The sequence below is a fragment of the Phoca vitulina genome, unplaced genomic scaffold (genome assembly GCF_004348235.1).
Source record: "Phoca vitulina isolate PV1807 unplaced genomic scaffold, GSC_HSeal_1.0 scaffold96, whole genome shotgun sequence".
Taxonomy (NCBI): Eukaryota; Metazoa; Chordata; class Mammalia; order Carnivora; family Phocidae; genus Phoca; species Phoca vitulina.
In genome coordinates, this window is record NW_022589799.1 from 814384 (window position 1) to 830872 (window position 16489).

The window sequence follows — 16489 nt, forward strand, 5'->3', positions numbered from 1 at the left end:
AAAAGGATATAAAATATGACACCATATACCCATATACCTGGGTGGCTCAGTCGGTTAAGTGTCTGACTCTTGATTTCAGCTCAGGTCACGATCTCAGGGTTGTGAAATCAAGCCCCACGTCTGGCTCCGTGCTGGCTGTGGAGCCTGCTTAAGATTCCCTCTCTCCCTCTCCTTCTGTCCCTCCCCACTCCCCCCCCAAGACAAACAAACAAAACAAAACAAAACAACAAAAAACCTCCCAACAAACAAAAGTCCAGAACCAGATGGCTTCACAGATGAATTCTACCAAACATTTAGAGAAGAGTTAATACCTATTTTTCTCAAACTATTCCAAAAAATAGAAGAGGAAGGAAAACTTCCAAATTCATTCTGAGGCCAGCATTATCCTGATACCAAAACTAGATAAAAACACCCCTACAGGCCAATATCTCTGATGAACATAGATGCAAAAATCCTCAAGAAAATACCAGCAAATCAAATCCAACAATAAATTTTTAAAAATCTTTCACCACAATCAAGTGGGATTTATTCCCTGGATGCAAGGGTGGTTCAGTATTTGCAAATCAGTCAATGTGATACATCACATCAACAGGAGAAAGGATAAAAACCATATGATCATTTCAATAGATGCAGAAAAAGCATTGGACAAAGTACAACATCCATTCATGATAAATCCTCAACAAAGAAGTCTAGATGGAACATACCTCAACATAATAAAGGATACACATATATATATATATATATATAACCCACAGTGAACATCATACTCAGTGTGGAAAAACTGAAAGCTTTTCACCTGAGGTCAGGAACAAGTCAAGGATGTCCACTCTCACCACTGTTATTTAACACAGTACTGGAAGTCCTAGCCTCAGCAATCAGACAACACAAAGAAATAAAAGGCATCCAAATTGATAAGGAAGAAGTAAAACTTCACTATTTGCAGATGACATGATACTATATATAGAAAACTCTAAAGACTCCACCAGAAAACTACTAGAACTGGTAAGTGAATTCAGTAAAGTCACAGGATACAATATCAAGGTACAGAAATCTGTTGCATTTCTTTTTTTTTTTTTTTAAGATTTGTTTATTTATTTGACAGAGAGAGACACAGCGAGAGAGGGAACACAAGCAGGGGGAGTGGGGGAGGGAGAAGCAGGCTTCCCGTGGAGCAGGGAGCCCGATGTGGGGCTCGATCCCAGGACCCTGAGATCATGACCTGAGCCGAAGGCAGACGCTTAACGGCTGAGCCACCCAGGCGCCCCAAGAAATCTGTTGCATTTCTATACACTAATAATGAAGCAGAAGAAAGAGAGTTAAGAAAATAATTCAATTTACAACTGCACCAAAAATAATAAAATACCTAGGAATAAACTTAACCAAAGAGGTGAAAGACCAGTATTCTGAAAACTATGAAACACCGAGGAAAGAAATTGAAGACAACACAAAGAAATAGAAAGACAGGGCACCTGGGTGGCTCTGTCGGTTAAGCATCTGACTCTTGATTTTGGCTCAGGTCACCATCTCAGCGTTATGAGATTGGCCCCGCATTGGGCTCTGTGCTCAGCTCGAAGTCTGCTTGAGATTCTCTCTCTCTCCCTCTCTGTCTCTGTCCGTCCCCCTGCTCACACCCTCTCTAAAATAAATAAATAAAAATCTTTAAAAAAAAAAAAAAGAAATGGAAAGACATTCCATGCTTCCATGCCGTGGATTGGAAGAACAAATATTGTTAAAATGTCTATACTACCCAAAGCAATCTACAGATTTAATGCAAAATACCAACAGCATTTTTCACAGAACTAGAACAAACAATCCTAAAATTTGTATGGAACCAAAAAAGAACCAGAATAGCCAAAGCAATCTTAAAAAAGAAAAACAAATCTGGAGACATCACAATTCCAGACTTAAGTTATATTACAAAGCTGCAGTAATCACAACAGTATGGTACTGGCACAAAAATAGACACCTAGATCAATAGAATAGAAGAGAAATTTCAGAAATAAATGCATAATTATATGGTCTATTAATCTTCGACAAAGGAGGAAAGAATATCCAATGGAAAAAAGATAGTCTCTTCAATAAATGATATTGTGAAAACTGGACAGCTACATGTAAAAGAATGAAACTGGACCATTTCTTACACCATACACAAAAATAAACTCAACATGGATCAAGGACTTAAATGTGAGACTAGAAACCATAAAATTCCTGGAAGAGAACACAAGGCAGAATACTGATCATAATGAGCACTGAGTAATATATAGAATTGTTGAATTACTATATTGTACACCTTTGGGTTTTTTTAAAGATTTTATTTATTTGTTTGTTTATTTTATTTTATTTATTTATTTGAGAGAGAGAGAGAGAGAACACAAACAGAGGCAAGGGGAGAGGGAGAGAGAGAATCTTAAGCAGACTCCCCGCTGAACACAGAGCCCACTGTGGGACTCAATCCCACGACCCTGAGATCATGACCTGAGTGGAAATCAAAAGTCAGATGCTCAACTGACTGAGCCACCCAGGCACCCCTAAAGATTTTATTCTTAAGTAATCTCTACACCCAACGTGGGGCTCAAACTCATAATCCCGAAATCATGAGTCGCATGTTCTACCAACTGAGCCAGCCAGGCACCCCTGTACTCCTAAAACCAATATAACACTGTACATTAACAACACTGGAATTAAAATTTTAAAAATATAAAAATAAAAATAAATGCATCCTTCCTAAGGAAGTCTTAATGACAGCAAATCTGAGAGAAATTCAGCAAGAAACATTAAATGCCAGCATCTTATTGTCACCCAGGTAATGTACAAATGCAAGATTCAGAATTTACCTTAAAATTCAGAAGTGAAATAATTTATCAGAGGGATACATATTAACACCATTATTTGAACTGAAAAATGACACTTTCTAATGGAAAGTCCAATTTGGATTGATTTTGCCAATTAGTTCATATGGCAAACATTTTCCAAAACTTGAATAAGCTAAATCTGCAACCCGTAAGATTTTGATGAAAATATATCTGAAAGGGGAGCCTGGGTGGCTCAGTCAGTTAACCGTCTAACTCTTGATTTCTGCTCAGGTCATGATCTCAGGGTGGTGAGATCAAGGCCCGCATCTGGCTCGTTGGCAGAGGGGAGTCTGCCTCTCTCCCTCTCCCTCTGCCCCTCCCCCTGCTCTCGCGCACTCTCTCTCTCTCAAATAAATATCTTTTTATTTATTTTGTTTAAAGATTTTATTTATTTATTTGACAGAGAGAGACACAGCAAGAGAGGAAACACAAGCAGGGGGAGTGGGAGAGGGAGAAGCAGGCTTCCTGCGGAGCAGGGAGCCTGATGAGGGACTTAATCCCAGGACCCTGGGATTGTGACTTTAGCTCAAGGCAGACGCTTAACGACTGAGCCACCCAGGTGCCACATAAATCTTTTTCTAAAAAGAGAAAATGTATCTGAAGTATATATTCATTATACAATACACAAAATATTATAAACCTTACAAGTATTTAAATTTATGGGGAAAAATTTAAATATCAGGGGTGCCTGGATGGCTCAGTTGGTTAAGCCTCGGACTCTTGATTTCGGTTCAGGTCATGATCTCAGGGTCATGGGGTTGAGCCTCGAATCAGGCTCTGCACTTAGTGTGGGATCTGCTTAAGATTCTCTCTCCCTCTCCCTCTGCCACTCACCCTGCCCTCTCTCTCTCTCTCTCTCTCACAAAATAAATACATGGGGTGGGAAGCCTGGGTGGCTCAGTCGGGTAAGCATCTGCCTTTGGTTCGGGTCATGATCCTGGGGTCCGGGGATGGAGCCCTGCAATGGGCTCCCTGCTCAGCAGAGAGCCTCCTTCTCCCTCTCCCTCTGCCTGCCACTCCGCCTGCTTGTGCACTCTCTCTCTCTGTCAAATAAATAAATAAACGCTTTAAAAAATAAATAAATAGAGGCACCTAGGTGGCTCAGTCAGTTGGGTGTCTGCCTTCAGCTCCAGTCGTGATTCTGGGGTTCTGGAATCAAGCCCCACATCGGGCTCCCTGCTTGGTGGGGAGCCTGCTTCTCCCTCTGCCTGCTGCTCCCCCTGCTTGTGCTCTCTCTCTCTGTCACATAAATAAATAAAATCTTAAAAAAAAAAGCCTAGTTTCTTAAAAAAAATAAATAAAAATTAATTAATTAATTAATTAATTAAAGGATCTGCTTGAGGCCAAGATGCAGTAACAAGGACTAGATTTACCCTCTCACCTTAAAGAACACTCTCCCTCCACCTAAAAAAAAAACCAAAACAAAAACCACACATACAAAAAATATATGAAACAACAATTTTCAAGACGCTGGACATCAGGGGCACCTGGGTGGCTCAGTCGTTGGGTGTCTGCCTTCGGCTCAGGTCATGATTCCAGGTCCTGGGATTGAGCCCCATATCGGGCTCACTGCTCAGCGGGAAGCCTGCTTCTCCCTCTCCCACTCCCCCTGCTTGTGTTCCCTCTCTTGCTGTGTCTCTCTGTCAAATAAATAAATAAAATCTTTAAAAAAAAAAAAAAGACACTGGACATCAGACAATAGAGGACAGTGATTTCTGAGAACCTGGGATTGTAGGAGAGAGCCCTACAATGAACTCAAGAGGGTTTCAGGGTGTGGCATAGGGAAGACAAACCCAGGTGAGAGTATGGGAGCCCAGGGTGGCCATGTTTGTGGGACAGAGTGCCAGAGAGGAGAGACCTACACAGAGAAAATACTCTGAGATGTAGGGAGGATATTCAGAGTATCGACTGGTGTCTGTGTCTGAGGAAACTACCCCATTGACTGGGGAAAAACTGTTGAGAGAATCAGGGGAAACACTGCCCAGCACTCACATAGGGCCAGAAGAGAGCCTGTTCCCAACAGCTAAACCGGAAAACCTCATGGTTCACAGGACATTGGATAGAGTCTTTCTTCAGTAGTTGGAAATAATTAGCCCTAGACCAATGGTTCTCAACCTGGAGCAAATTTGCTCCCCTCCTCCAGGGAACATTTGGTAATGTGTAGACACATTTTTGACTGTAGGACTAGCAGTGAGGTGGTACCAGCATCGAGTGGGGAGGCCAGGAAGTTAGTAAGCATCCTGTGTGCACAGGACAGCCTCCTGACAACAAAGCACCATGTGGCCCGAAGTCAGTGCTGAGTTTCAGAAATCCTGCCCTAGACTACATGCTACTCTAGTCCTTCCTCAGGAATCTTAAAAGCAAGACTCAAAAGGATCAAAGGATCACATTGTTTCCAAATAAATTAACTGCATCCCACAGCAAAGCTCAAGAATATTTATAGGAAAACAAAACAAACAAACAAACAAACAGGGAAAAAAAGGTTTACAGGAATACAAAACTATGAGGTACCCAACAGGGTAAAATTCACAATGTCTGACATTCAGTTCTTCCTCTTCTAATCAAAGATTACCAGGCATACACACTCAGGAAAATCTAACCCATATTGAGGAGAAAAATCAACCAACCAAAACCAACCCAGAACTGACACAGATGTTAGAAGTGGCATAAAATGACATAAAACAGTTATTATCTCTGTATTCTGTAAGTTCAAAAGGTTAAGTAGAGAAAAGGCAGTTATAAAAAAGACCCAAATCAAGTTACAACATCTTACATGAAAAATACACTGATGGAATTTAACAGCAGTTTAAATATTTCAGAAGGAAAAAGATTAGTGAACTTGAAGGCATAGCAATAAAAACTATCCAAAATGAAAGAGAGAAAAGATAAATATTTTTTTTCTTTTTTTAATTTTTTTTAAGATTTTATTTATTTATTTATTTAATTGATGGGGGGAGAGAGAGAGAGACAGAGAGAGAACACAAGCAGGAGGAGTGGGAGAGGGAGAAGCAGGCTTCCCGCCAAGCAGGGAGCCTGATGCAGGGCTCGATCCCAGGATCCTGGGATCATGACCTGAGCCGAAGGCAGTCGCTTAACAAACTGAGCCACCCAGGTGCCCCGAAAATACCAGTATTTTAAATGAGATTTGGAAAGAAAGCATTAGTGAGCTGCAAGACAATGTTAAGTGGCCTAATATACAAGTATTTGGAGTCCCTAAAAGAAGGGAAGAGAAGGGAGAACTGAAAATACAGTTGAAGAAATAATGGCTGACAATTTTCCAAACTTGATGAAAATTATAAATCCACAGACCCAAGAATCCCAATGAACCCCAAACACAAGAAATATGAAAAAACCACATCAAGGCAAATCATAACCAATTTGCCAAAAAACAAAACAGTGATAAAGAGAAAATCCTAAAAGCATCCAAGAGTAAAAAGTTTAAGCATCTGCTTTCACTCAGGTAATGATCTTGAGGTCCTGGGATCAAGCTCCACATAGGGCTCTGGGCTCAGCAGGGAGTCTGCTTGTTCCTCTCCCTCTCCTGCCCCTCTCCCGGCTCATGCTCTCTGTGTCTCTCTCTCAAATAAATACATAAAATCTTTTAAAAAAGAGAGAGGGAAGAAAGAGCGTCCATAAAGGCCACGAGGGAAGAAATGGTAGTGATGAGGGAGCAGAAGGCAAGCTGAGGACAAAGCGGAAGCTGGCACCCTACAACCCCCCCCCCCCCCCCCCCCCCCCGCCAACTTTGGGATATATGTAACATTCCTCAGGCACTCTGGGCTGCCCTAAAGGAAAAACAAATGGTTAACTGATAGAGATCACAGTCTTGCAGGACAGGAGTCTCCCTCAGTTTACAAGTGTCCTAGTGATTTACAAGGAAGAAGCTTTCTTGTCAATAACCTAACTTCCAGAGACCCATAACTCAGTTTCCTGAAGCCCTAACATCACCCTCCCCTACATGAAATTGAGGGAGGCTGAGGCAGAAGGAAATGTAAATAAAATTGAATTTCTTTTGAACCTGAAATCCATTGACAAGGAGGTGTGATAGGAGGAATGTAACATTTCTCCAGGAAACTCCCAACTGTCTTCATATTAGTTCCTCATTAGAGGGAAAAACAACCTTGGCTTGACAATAACCAGGCCTCCAGTATCCTGAGAGTCTTTAGCATATGACAGTCCTTCTGGAGACCCCTTTGTCCTCACCTCCCCAACTCCTGAGTATATAATCAGCCTCTCCTCAAGACCACAGGGCAGCAGCTCTTTCTGCCCACGGGTCCTGTCCCCGTGCTTTAATAAAACCACCTTTTTGCACCAGCGGCATCTTAAAAACTCTTTCTTGGTCGTTGGCTCCGGACCTCACTTACATTCTAAAACTTCATCAGTAGTACATTACCGCAAGGTTCTTACAGTGTACATGCAGTGGTATAATGTCACTTGAAAGCAGAAAATGATAAGTTAAACTCTAAATATAGGCTGTAAGTACAAACTCTTAAGAAGAAATAAACAGAACAGCCCTGCATCTATTAGAGAAATTCAGTGTGTAGTTAAAAGCCTTCCCACAAAGTAAACCCCATGTCCAGTTGGCTTCACTAGTGAATTCTATCAAACATTTAAGGATTAAAAAAAGCCAATTCTACACAAACTCTTCCAGAAAATTTAAGAGAAAGGAAAACTTCCCAACTCATTCCATGAGGCCATTCTTACCCTTAATATTACAACCAGGAAAAGATATTATAAGAAAAGCACAGACCAAAATACCTCATGTGGTTTTATCCCAGGAAAGCAAAATTATTTCACATTCAGAACTCGACTGGTGTTGTAACTGTGTGGTGATGGAGGTTAACTAGACTCATTATGGTGATCATTTCATAATATATACCAATTATCGCTTCATGTTGTACCTCTAAAACTAATATAGTGTTATACATGGGTTACGTCTCAAAAAAAAAAAAAAAAAAAAAAAAAACGCGACAGGCATGCCTGGCTAGAGCGTGAGTGGAGCGTGCAACTCTTGATCTCGGGGTTGTGAGTTTGAGCCCCACGTTGGGTATAGAGATGACTTAAAAATAAAATCTTAGAAATAAAATGAAAAAGAATCATGCTTTAACCCTTTTCTCCTTTTCCTCCATTATGAGTGAAAAAGAAGAGTGTCTGATTTCAAAATTACTCAGAAAGCCAAGCTGTGAGCTGAGGATCCACCACAGATGACAGAATTGCTTGGAGGTAATGCCCTAAACTGAGGCCTCTGGGCATTTGAAAGAACCAAGGGCCACCGTAGACAACATGCAGAGAAGCCAGCCAGGAACCACAGCCAAGTGCTTCTGACATCTTCAGCCACCAGGGTAATGGGGCAATAGTCTTCCAAAGCTGGATGTGGGGAAAGTACTAAGTTTCCATTTTCAAATGTCATCTAGGCATTCAGTGCTTGTTCCTTGCTATTTGTGAGATGCTTTCCTGGGAGGAGTTTGTAGTAAGAGTGGCAGGAAATGGACTAAGCAGAACACGTCTATTGTGCATTTCAGATATTCCCAGGAGTGCTGAAAAGGCATGGAGACTGGAAACAGGCCAAAAAGGCGATAGATATCACATGAAATCAATTGCCTGCAGTACTCATGAATTAAGTCTTACATGTATTTTGTACACAATAATAGCTAATATTTAATAGGCATTTGCTTTGTTTCCAGGACTTTTTATGTATTGTCTCATTTAATCCTTCCTGCAACTCTAGAAAGTAATCTCAATTTCACAAATTAGGAAATTGAGGCACAGAGTAGTTAAATAAATAACTTGCCCAAGGCCACACATATTGTGTCAAAGACAGGATTCGGATCCAGATGTTTGATTCTGGAATCCACACCTGCACTTTTTTTAAAGATTTATTTATTTATTTTAGACAGAGTGAAAGAGCAAGAGAAAGAGCACAAGCAGGAAGGGCAGAAGCAGAGGAAGAGAGACTCCCAAGTAGACTCCGTACTGAGTGCGGAGCCAGACGTGGGGCTGGATCTCACAACCCCGAAATCACAACCCAAGCTGAAACCAAGAGCTGGACCCTCAACCTACTGTGCCACCCAGGCACCCCCCACACCTGCATTTTTAATCATGACACACACTATCTTTCATATGACATATGTATATACATATTCATATGACATATACATGCCTATCCTGCATTTCAGTTTCCACATATGCACGTTTTTTATTTTATCTATTTCTTTATTTGAAACCACCTACACTTATACAGATTTTGTTTATCAAGAACTGAGTCCTATTTTGATCTGAATTATTTATACATAATTTCCCTTTTGAGCACGAGTCTCAGTTACATCTCTAAACTTTATTTTAGCAAACATAAAGACACCTGGCACTGGTCTCTTCCACATATTTAGTCTTGAAATGCTGTTGTTCTTCCTCTACAAATCATGTGTTTAGCTCTATGTAATCTCTGCTGTGAAGAATAGATTCACATGTAGAGATCATTAGAAACACATGGTCAGAGGACAAAGAAAAAAATCAGTGTAATTCATGATATGAAACAAATTTTATTTTACTTAATTTTTTTTAAGTTTTATTTATTTATTTGAGAGACAGAAAGAGAGCATGCATGGCGGGGCGGGGGGGGTAGGGGCAGAAGGAGAGGGAGAAACTCAAGCAGACTCTGCACTGACAGCACAGCCCAAAGTGGGCCCCAAACCCATGACCCCAAGATCACTACCCAAGCCGAAACCAAGAGTTGGAGGCTCAACCAACTGCACCACCCAGGCACCCCAGTATGAAACAAACAAACAAAAAAAACCTAATCATCTCAATATGTAGAAAAAGCATTTGATTAAATCCAACACCCATTAACAGAAACTCTTAGCCAACTAGGAATAGGAGGGACTTCTCCACCTGTTAAAGAGCATCTACAAAAACCCTCCAGTTAAGATCATACTTAATGGTGAAAGACTGAATACTTTCCCCCTAAGATCAGCAATAAGACAAGGATGTCTGTTTTCATCACTACTATTTAACATTGTACTGGAGATTCTAGCCAGTGCAATAAGGCAAAAAAAGAAATAAAAGCTGTATGGATAGTAAAAAAGAAGTAAAAGTATTTACAGATAACATCTTCATCTATGTAGAAAATGTAAGGAATCTATTAAGAAATTACTAGAACTAACCAATGAGTTTAGCAAGTTTGTAGATATAAGATGAATATATAAAAAGTAATTGTATTTCTTTTTTTAAAAGATTTATTTATTTTACAGAGAGAGAAAGAAAAGACAGTGTGTGTGTGAGTGGGGAGAGGGGCAGAGGGAGAGGAAAAGAGAAGGAGACTCCTGGCTGAGTGCAGAGCTCTATACAGGGCCGGATCCCAAGGCCCTGAGATCATGACCTGAAATCGAGTCAGACGCTCAACAGACTGAGCCACCCAGGCACCCTTAAAAAGTAACTGTATTTCCATATACTAGCAGTGAACAATCAAGGATTGAGATAAAAAATATTTATAATAACATCATACATATGAAATACTTAAAGATAAATTCGGGCATACTTCAGGATATTGTAGGTTGGGTTCCAAACCATCACAATAAAGCGAATATCACAATAAAGCAAGTCCAATGCTGTTTTTTGGTATCCCAGTGCATGTAAAAGTTAGGTTTACACTACACTGTAGTCTATTAAAGATTTTATTTATTTATTTATTTATTTGACAGAGAGAGACACAGCGAGAGAGGGAACACAAGCAGGGGGAGCGGGAGAGGGAGAAGCAGGCTTCCCGCTGAGCAGGGAGCCCAATGCGGGGCTTGATCCCAGGACCCTGAGATCATGACCCAAGCCGAAGGCAGATGCCTAACGACTGAGCCACCCAGGCGCCCTTACACTGTAGTTTATTAAATGTGCAATAACATTATGTCTAAAAAAGCAATGTACATAACTTAAAAATACTGTATTGCGGGGCGCCTGGGTGGCTCAGTCGTTAAGCGTCTGCCTTCGTCTCTGCCTTCGTCCCTGCTTGTATTCCCTCTCTCGCTGTGTCTCTCTCTGTCAAATAAATAAATAAATAAATCTTTAAAAAAAAAAAAAATACTGTATTGCTAAACAATGCTAACCATCATCTGAGCACTCAGCGAGTCGTAATCACTGATTACAGATCACCATGACAAATATAGTAATAATGAAAAAGTCTGAAATATTGAAGAAATACCAAAATGTGACACAGAGACATGAAGTGAGCAAATACTGTTGGAAAAATGGCACCAATAGACTTGCTCCATGTAGGGTTGCCGCAAATCTTCAATTTGTAAAAACACAGATCTGCAAAGCACAATAAAGAGAATCACACAAAAACAAGGTATGTCTGTATGGCAAAAGATGTACAAGACCTATATCACAAAACATTGTTGAGAGACATTACATATGATTTAAATACATGGGAAGATATAACTTGTTCATAAGAAGACTTGTAGATGAAATACAACTTTCATGAGCAGACTCCATTTGCTGAGATGTCAATTCAAAATCCCAGCAATTTCTTTGTAGATATTGACAAGCTAATTCTAAAGTTCCTATGGAAAGTCAAAATATCTAGAATAGCCAAAACAACTTTGAAAAAGAAATTAAAAGTTGAAAATAATTTCAAGCCACAGGAATAAAGACAGTATGGGATTAGCATCAAGAAAGATAACTAACTTAACATACAGAATACAGAGTCCAGCAATAGACCAAACATATATGGATAACCAGTTTTTGACCCAGGTGAAAAGACAATTGAACGGAGAAAAGAGAGCCTTTCAACAAAGGGTGCTGGAATAATTGGAAATTAGTTTCATGGATACTAATTGCCCACAAAAAAAAAGTAGAAGGGGGCTCTCTGAACTTAGCGCCAAGACCAAAGCCAAGTTTATTTATCTCTGATATATCTTTCCTGATAATGGTCCCTCCCGTTCCACCTTTACTATGTGAGTGGTGACAGAGGTGTATTGTTGGGAAAATATCATGTAATGAATGATGTGCCGGGTGTAAGCAATTTTAGTAACCTATTATGCTAGTAACCCTTAGGGTTTTAAGACTTCAATTCAGGATGGACTAATGGTATATTGGTAAATGTTTAAAAAAAAGGAGAGAGAAGGCCCTCATTTGCAGTATCTGAGTGAATACTCCCATGCAGTGGATTTCTAGCCGCTAGGTGATGTGACTTAAAGAGGATGTTGGGAAGATATGAGCCTACTATTCCCACCACACAAATACGATAAAGGTAAATAACCCCAAGAGCACAGACAGTACTAAAACGTAGTAATTAGGAAGTTACAGATTTTAGTATCAAACACCTCTGTTTTTAATACAATTTATTCAATTGTAAGTTGACATAATTTTTTTAAAAGATTTTATTTACATTAGAGTGAGTGCACAAGCATGAGGGAGGGGCAGAGGGAGAAGCAGACTCAGAGCTGGGCAGGGAGTCCAATGTGGGGCTCCATCCCAGGACCCTGAGATCTTGACCTGAGCTCAAGGCAGCCGCTTCAGTGACTGAGCCACTCAGGCCCCATGACATAATTTAAATTTTAATAATAGCAGTACTTAAGGACTGGCTAGCCAAATTCTGAATTTTTTTTATTTGAGAGACAGAGAAAGAGCACAAGCGGGGGAGGGGGGGAAGCAGAGGGAGAGGGAGAAGCAGGTCCCCACTGAGCAGCGAGCCCCATGCGGAGCTCCATCCGAGGACCCTGGGACCAGGACCCCAGCAGAAAGCAGACACCCAACCGACTGAGCCACCCAGAACCCCCAAATTCTGAATTTTTAAGTCTGCTCCCATGAGCTTGTAGGAGCCAGCTCCAGCACACCACTGGCCTGGAACAGTTTCTTCTTCTTTCTTTTTTTTAAGATTTTATTTATTGGAGAGAGAGAGCGCGCGAGCGCGGGAGAGCACCGGAGAGCGCAAGCAGCGGGGAGGGGCGGAGGGAGAAGTAGGCTCCGCTGAGCAGGGAGCCCCAGGGGCAGGGCTGGATGCCAGGACCCCTCATGACCTGAGCTAAAGGCAGACGTTTAAAGGACTGAGACGTCCAGGCGCCCCTGGGGGCAGTTTCCTGAGGGAAGTACAAGGTAACTTCTGGTTAACTTCTACTTCGTGACTCCCACTGAAAGGGAAGATCCTGTTGTGCACTTTTTAGTATTCTCAACAAACAGATGAAGAAAGAGTGGCCAGGTGCAGAGTCTGTAGTGTTAGGTTGTGGAGGGGAGTTTGAGCTCAGGCCCATCTCCAAAGCTAGAGATGAACACATCCTTCAAGTGCTCCTACGAGTTCTCTTTTTGAAAAACAGCATGATTTAGAGGACTTTTAGCTCGGCCCGGGCCTTTAAGGGGGCGGGAGACGAGGGGCAGCGGAAGAGGCAGAAAAGGAGCATTTTAAGCGTATAAATGCACTTAAGCGGCGGAAGGCTCTGTACAAATCAATACCAACCCGATCCCAGGGAAATGTCCGTGGCCTACAAGAAACAACGAGTGTGCGCGCTCCCACCTGCCCGAGGGCCTTTTGTCTTCTCCGGGAGGGACTTCATGGTTACACGCCCAGAATTCGGCTGCGCCGGCCGGGAGGGACCGGGGGCGGGGGGCGCGGCAACCGCGGGCGAGTCGGGGCTGGTCCTCCCGGCCTCCCCGTTTCCCGGGCCTCGCTCCCCTTCCCCTACAGCCGGCGGTGGCGGGGGGACGGTTACAGTAGTTGGGCCGGAGGATCTGGCGCGGGCACAAAGTCTGCGGAGACCTAAGGGCACCGCCCCGCCCGCCTCACGCCGCGCCCCCTGGGTCACGTGGCCCGTCGGTCACTGGGAAGAGCCGGCGGACCCCGCAGCTGTGTCTGCCGGAGCCCTGCGCGCCCTCGGAGCCATGCTGCGGAGCTGCGCCTCACGACTGCGCACGCCCGGGGCCCTGCGCGGCAGCTTGGGAGGTGCGCCCCCGCCGGCGAGGGACTCGCGGCCGCCGCCTGTGAGTCCGGGAGCCGGGCGTCGGGAGCGGGCGGCTGGGCCAGGCTCTGTCTGGGGGGAGCCGGTGAGGATGGCCGCGCTGAACTGTAGATCCTCAACCCGCTGGCCGCAGAGTAAAAGCTAACGTCAGCGCCGAACGTCGGTGTTAGCGGGGTCGCTTTCAGTCCTGAGGTCCAAAGGCGGAGAGGGACAGGAAGGGGACACGGGCCTGAAGCAGCGTGCGGGATGCTGGTCTCTGGTCAGCAAGTCGAGGAATATCGCTGCGACTGAGACCAGTTGGGTCGTGGTTTGGGCAAGGTCACACACAGGCACGTGGTGGAGTTGGGGTCTGACCTAGGCAGTAACCGCTCCTGACCTTTACGGTAGTATGCTCGCGAGAAGAGCGGTGTCTCTTCCTAGGGTTTCACCCAGATCATCTCTGCCCAACGGATAACTGTACCACTTTCTCAACTTCAAAGGCTGTTGTAAGAGTAAAATGAGGTAACGTTGAACGCGCTGCCTGGCGTTAATACTAAATAAATAATGCTTGTTATTCTATCCCTATGTTTTGCTTCACTGAAGTATTCAATTATTATTAATTAAACCCCAACAATATGTAAGACATTGGTCTCTGATGATATAAAGATGAGTAAGAAAACCCTTTCTCTCAAGGAGCTCACAATCTAGTTTGGAAGAAAAGGATGAAATTGCAAAATTAAAACACTGTATGTTGTAATGAAGTTCTAAGGGAACCTAGAGGGAGGGAACAGTTTTTACTGAGCAAGAACTGCAAGCTCTTAGACCTTTCTTTTAAAGAATAATGTGTGCAGACTGGTTATTAATCCTATACCACCTTTCACCTTGGAAAAGAAAATGTCCTGTGCTCCTCTCGCAACAACAAAGATAATTTGTTTCTTTAATTATATGTTGATGCCTTGTAATCTGTGTTGAGAATATTTAACAGTAGTACTTACAGGCTTTGTAAGTCGTTTTTTTTGGTTCAGTAACTTAATCTTAAAAGGAAATACATTAAAAAGGAGTCATAACTTTAGTTAACAAGTCCCACTTGAAAAATATAACCAAAGATCAAGCCCTCTATAGAGGGCTAGAAAAGGTAATGATATCCCTAACATTTATCCCTCAGGTACACAGTCTGTGCTGGGAATTTTTTTTTTTTTTAAGATTTTATTTATTCATTTGAGACACAGATACAGAGAGAGAGAGCATGAGCAGAGGGAGAAGGGAGAAGCAGGCTCCCCGCAGAGCCAGGAGTCAGGCGGGGGCGGGGGAGGGGGTGCGGAGCTGTCCATCCAGGGAGCCGAAGGCAGACGCTTAACCATCTGAGCCACCCTGGCGCCCCTGTGCTGGGAATTTCCAAGTGCCCTTACATCAAGTATCTCTTAGTTCCTACCCTCTTGAACTGAAACTTTCATTATTTTTTTTCTCACAACATCAGTGTTCATCTGAGGTCCTAGGATCTACATGCCTCCAACTAAAATTAGAGATCCAGGGGCACCTGGGTGGCTCAGTCCTTAAGCGTCTGCCTTTGGCTCAGGTCGTGTTCCCAGGGTCCTGGGATGGAGCCCCACATCGGGCTCCCTGCTCAGCGGGAAGCCTGCTTCTCCCTCTCCCACTCCCCCTGCTTGTGTTCCCTCTCTCACTGTGTCTCTCTCTCTGTCAAATAAAATCTCAAAAAAGAAAAAAAAAAACCTTAAAAAAATAAAATAAAATTATAGATCCACTCCTCCTCTTCCCCCTCCTAACACAAACAGTAACAAGAACCTCCTTTCTTCTTTCCGCCCCAGTCTGCAAAGCTACAATTCTGGAATCATCCAAGGCTCTCCTATTTCTGTTTTCCCTATGATCAGTCTCTTTCCACATCCCTTGATCCCAGTATCCTAAAAGTCTCTTAAATCTTTTTTTTTCTTCATTTCTTTCTGCCTAGTTCAGCTTCTTTTTTTGTTGTTAAAGATTTTATTTATTTATTTGACAGAGAAAGAGAGCACAAGCCCAGGAAGCAGCAGGCAGAGGGAGAGGGAGAAGCAGGCTCCCCACTGAACAGAGAGTCCCATGCGGGGCTCAATCCCAGAACCCTGGGATCATGACCTGAGCCGAAGGCAGTTGCTTAACTGACTGAGCCACCCAGGTGCCCCATACCTAGTTCAGCTTCTAACTATATCTCATCTGGATCTTTGCAACAGTTTTAACTGCTTTCCCTGCGATTCCCCTCACCTTTCAATTCATCCTTTACACCAGAGCAAGGTTTCTAAAACCTAAGTTCATGTTACTTGTTTGCTTAAAATTCCATAAGGCTCCCCATAGTGGAAAAAAGTATTTTATCATTCATATACCATCTTCATGGTTTTTTAAAGACTGCCTTTCTTTAATGAGTTTCATCCTAAGGAATAACATTTGTGAGATCACCAAGTGTTATGTGTTATTTATGTCCTTTGGTATTATGTATTTAAAAATACATATGCTGTAGTCCTTGTGCTACCTAAAATCATCTTTCATTTTGGTGTTTGGAAACTTTGACCTAGCAGATGAAATCTAAGCCCTGTGTTAAGGCCAAAGAGGCTCGATGGTGTGTTCCCCTTCTTTGCCATCCACATCTGGCTGCTACTTTCATTGCACCTTACATCCATGAAGACTGAAATCCTGCAGTTCTTCCCCATCATGTCAAACAGTTGTGTCACC

At 42.7% G+C, this 16489-nt stretch overlaps 1 protein-coding gene and 1 long non-coding RNA gene across 5 annotated transcripts in view; one reads left to right on the forward strand and one right to left on the reverse strand.

The window, feature by feature from the left end:
* LOC116627270 overlaps positions 1-13419 on the reverse strand; it is an 80339-nt gene extending 66920 nt beyond the window's left edge. The window contains exon 1 of the long non-coding RNA XR_004298465.1: positions 13351-13419. This is a non-coding gene — a long non-coding RNA (uncharacterized LOC116627270). The remainder of the gene's footprint in view (positions 1-13350) is intronic.
* THEM4 (thioesterase superfamily member 4) overlaps positions 13230-16489 on the forward strand; it is a 50520-nt gene continuing 47260 nt past the window's right edge. For all 4 annotated transcript variants that reach the window (XM_032396991.1, XM_032396993.1, XM_032396994.1 and 1 more), the window contains exon 1: positions 13230-13814. In XM_032396991.1, coding sequence (XP_032252882.1) covers positions 13251-13814 — 564 coding nt within the window. In that variant the 5' untranslated portion in view covers positions 13230-13250. The remainder of the gene's footprint in view (positions 13815-16489) is intronic.